This window comes from Anopheles ziemanni, chromosome 3 (genome assembly GCF_943734765.1).
Source record: "Anopheles ziemanni chromosome 3, idAnoZiCoDA_A2_x.2, whole genome shotgun sequence".
Lineage (NCBI taxonomy): Eukaryota > Metazoa > Arthropoda > Insecta > Diptera > Culicidae > Anopheles > Anopheles ziemanni.
In genome coordinates this window covers 44,239,353-44,240,686 of record NC_080706.1, presented here as the reverse complement: position 1 = coordinate 44,240,686, position 1,334 = coordinate 44,239,353, and the positions used below count along the sequence as shown (strand labels likewise).

General features: G+C 46.0%; 1 protein-coding gene across 1 annotated transcript; it reads left to right on the top strand.

Annotated features, from left to right (window-relative positions):
* Positions 1-539: 539 nt before the first annotated feature.
* Positions 540-1,334, top strand: LOC131287839 (nucleolar protein 16). The gene is made up of 3 exons (XM_058316924.1): positions 540-637; positions 706-875; positions 909-1,334. The coding sequence occupies exons 1-3, from the start codon at positions 540-542 to the stop codon at positions 1,250-1,252; spliced, it is 612 nt and encodes a 203-aa protein (XP_058172907.1). The 3' UTR covers positions 1,253-1,334.

Genomic DNA, 1,334 nt, shown 5'->3' with positions numbered 1-1,334 from the left:
GGCCTTAGTAGCCCTTAACACAATAGAGGTCTATGTCTCCATGTTAGCTTGCGAAGGCCAAGGAAGCTGGATTCAAAGGCCGTACTGCAGTAAATCCTCGCTGAAGAAGAAGAAGGAGAAGAAGACATGAAATCCCCTATTGGGTAACCGGTCGAATACGTCCAGAAGACGTGAGGAAGACCAGCACACTTAATAGCAGTTTCACAGACACAGCACAGAGAAGAACAGTTTCTATCCGCGAGACCATGGACACTGTGATCCAGAATTCCCAATTACCTATTTCGTTTAAGATGTTTTTGTGGAGATCTTCCACGTACTGCAAGTATGTTTATAAAAACTTTTCAACCAACTATCACAACAATGGCGGAGCCGAAAATAGCTTTGACCCGACCTCTCTTTTTTACTGATCTTGGTACGACCCTCATACGTCAAAAGCTACGTTTGACAAGTCGCACGTGTTAAGGACCTATCGTGTTTTTGGTAAACAGAAGAAGTGTTTGTTTATTGTACCTTTTAGTGAAATTTAATCATCGTTCAACATGGTTAAAAGGCTTAGAAAGAACAGGAGGAGTTTCGATTACAAGTGTAACCGGAAAAGGAAGGGCCAAAAGGCCCGTCAAATTGGTATCGTTCGAAAGTAAGTTTACAGACACCAGTTGCTTCCTGAAGATCGATTCTCACGTTGTTTTCTTTACTCCCACACAGTCCAGAGATTCGCCAAGCTTACAATCCTAAATTGGTACCTGCAGCAAACATCGAAGATATGGGTCTCGCTTACGATGTAAACAAAGCCGTTCCTATACGAACAATGAAGCAGCAAATGAAGGAGATGGCGTTCGAACTGCAGGCCAAAGCAAAAACGATTGGTGAGGACGGTGAAGAAGAGGAGCATGAGGAGGTTAGCACAGTACCAGAGCCTGCACCAAAGCGACGCTCGAAGCAGTACGTAGCCGAAGCACTGGAACGGGATGCGAAGGAGTTTAGAGGCACGAGCTACCGGCTTGCAAAACCCCAGGTACGTCAGATCACGGCCATGATCGACAAGCATGGTTTCAACTACTTAGCGATGGAGCGCGATCGAACCAACACCAACCAGGAAACGTGGCGCCAGTTCCGGAGAAAGATATGGAAGTTTCTTAAGATTACCGAGCAGTCCACGCCCTACCTGGAGCGCAAGGGTTGGCTCGACTGCGACATGAACGATCAGACCGACCCGCGGTGGAAGGAGTACTGTACGGACGATGAGCTCTAGATCATAGTGCGTGGTTGGCAAAAAAAGGGGTTTATAAAGTGTATCGAAACATATGGCATGAATAAAATCACATTCGATTATG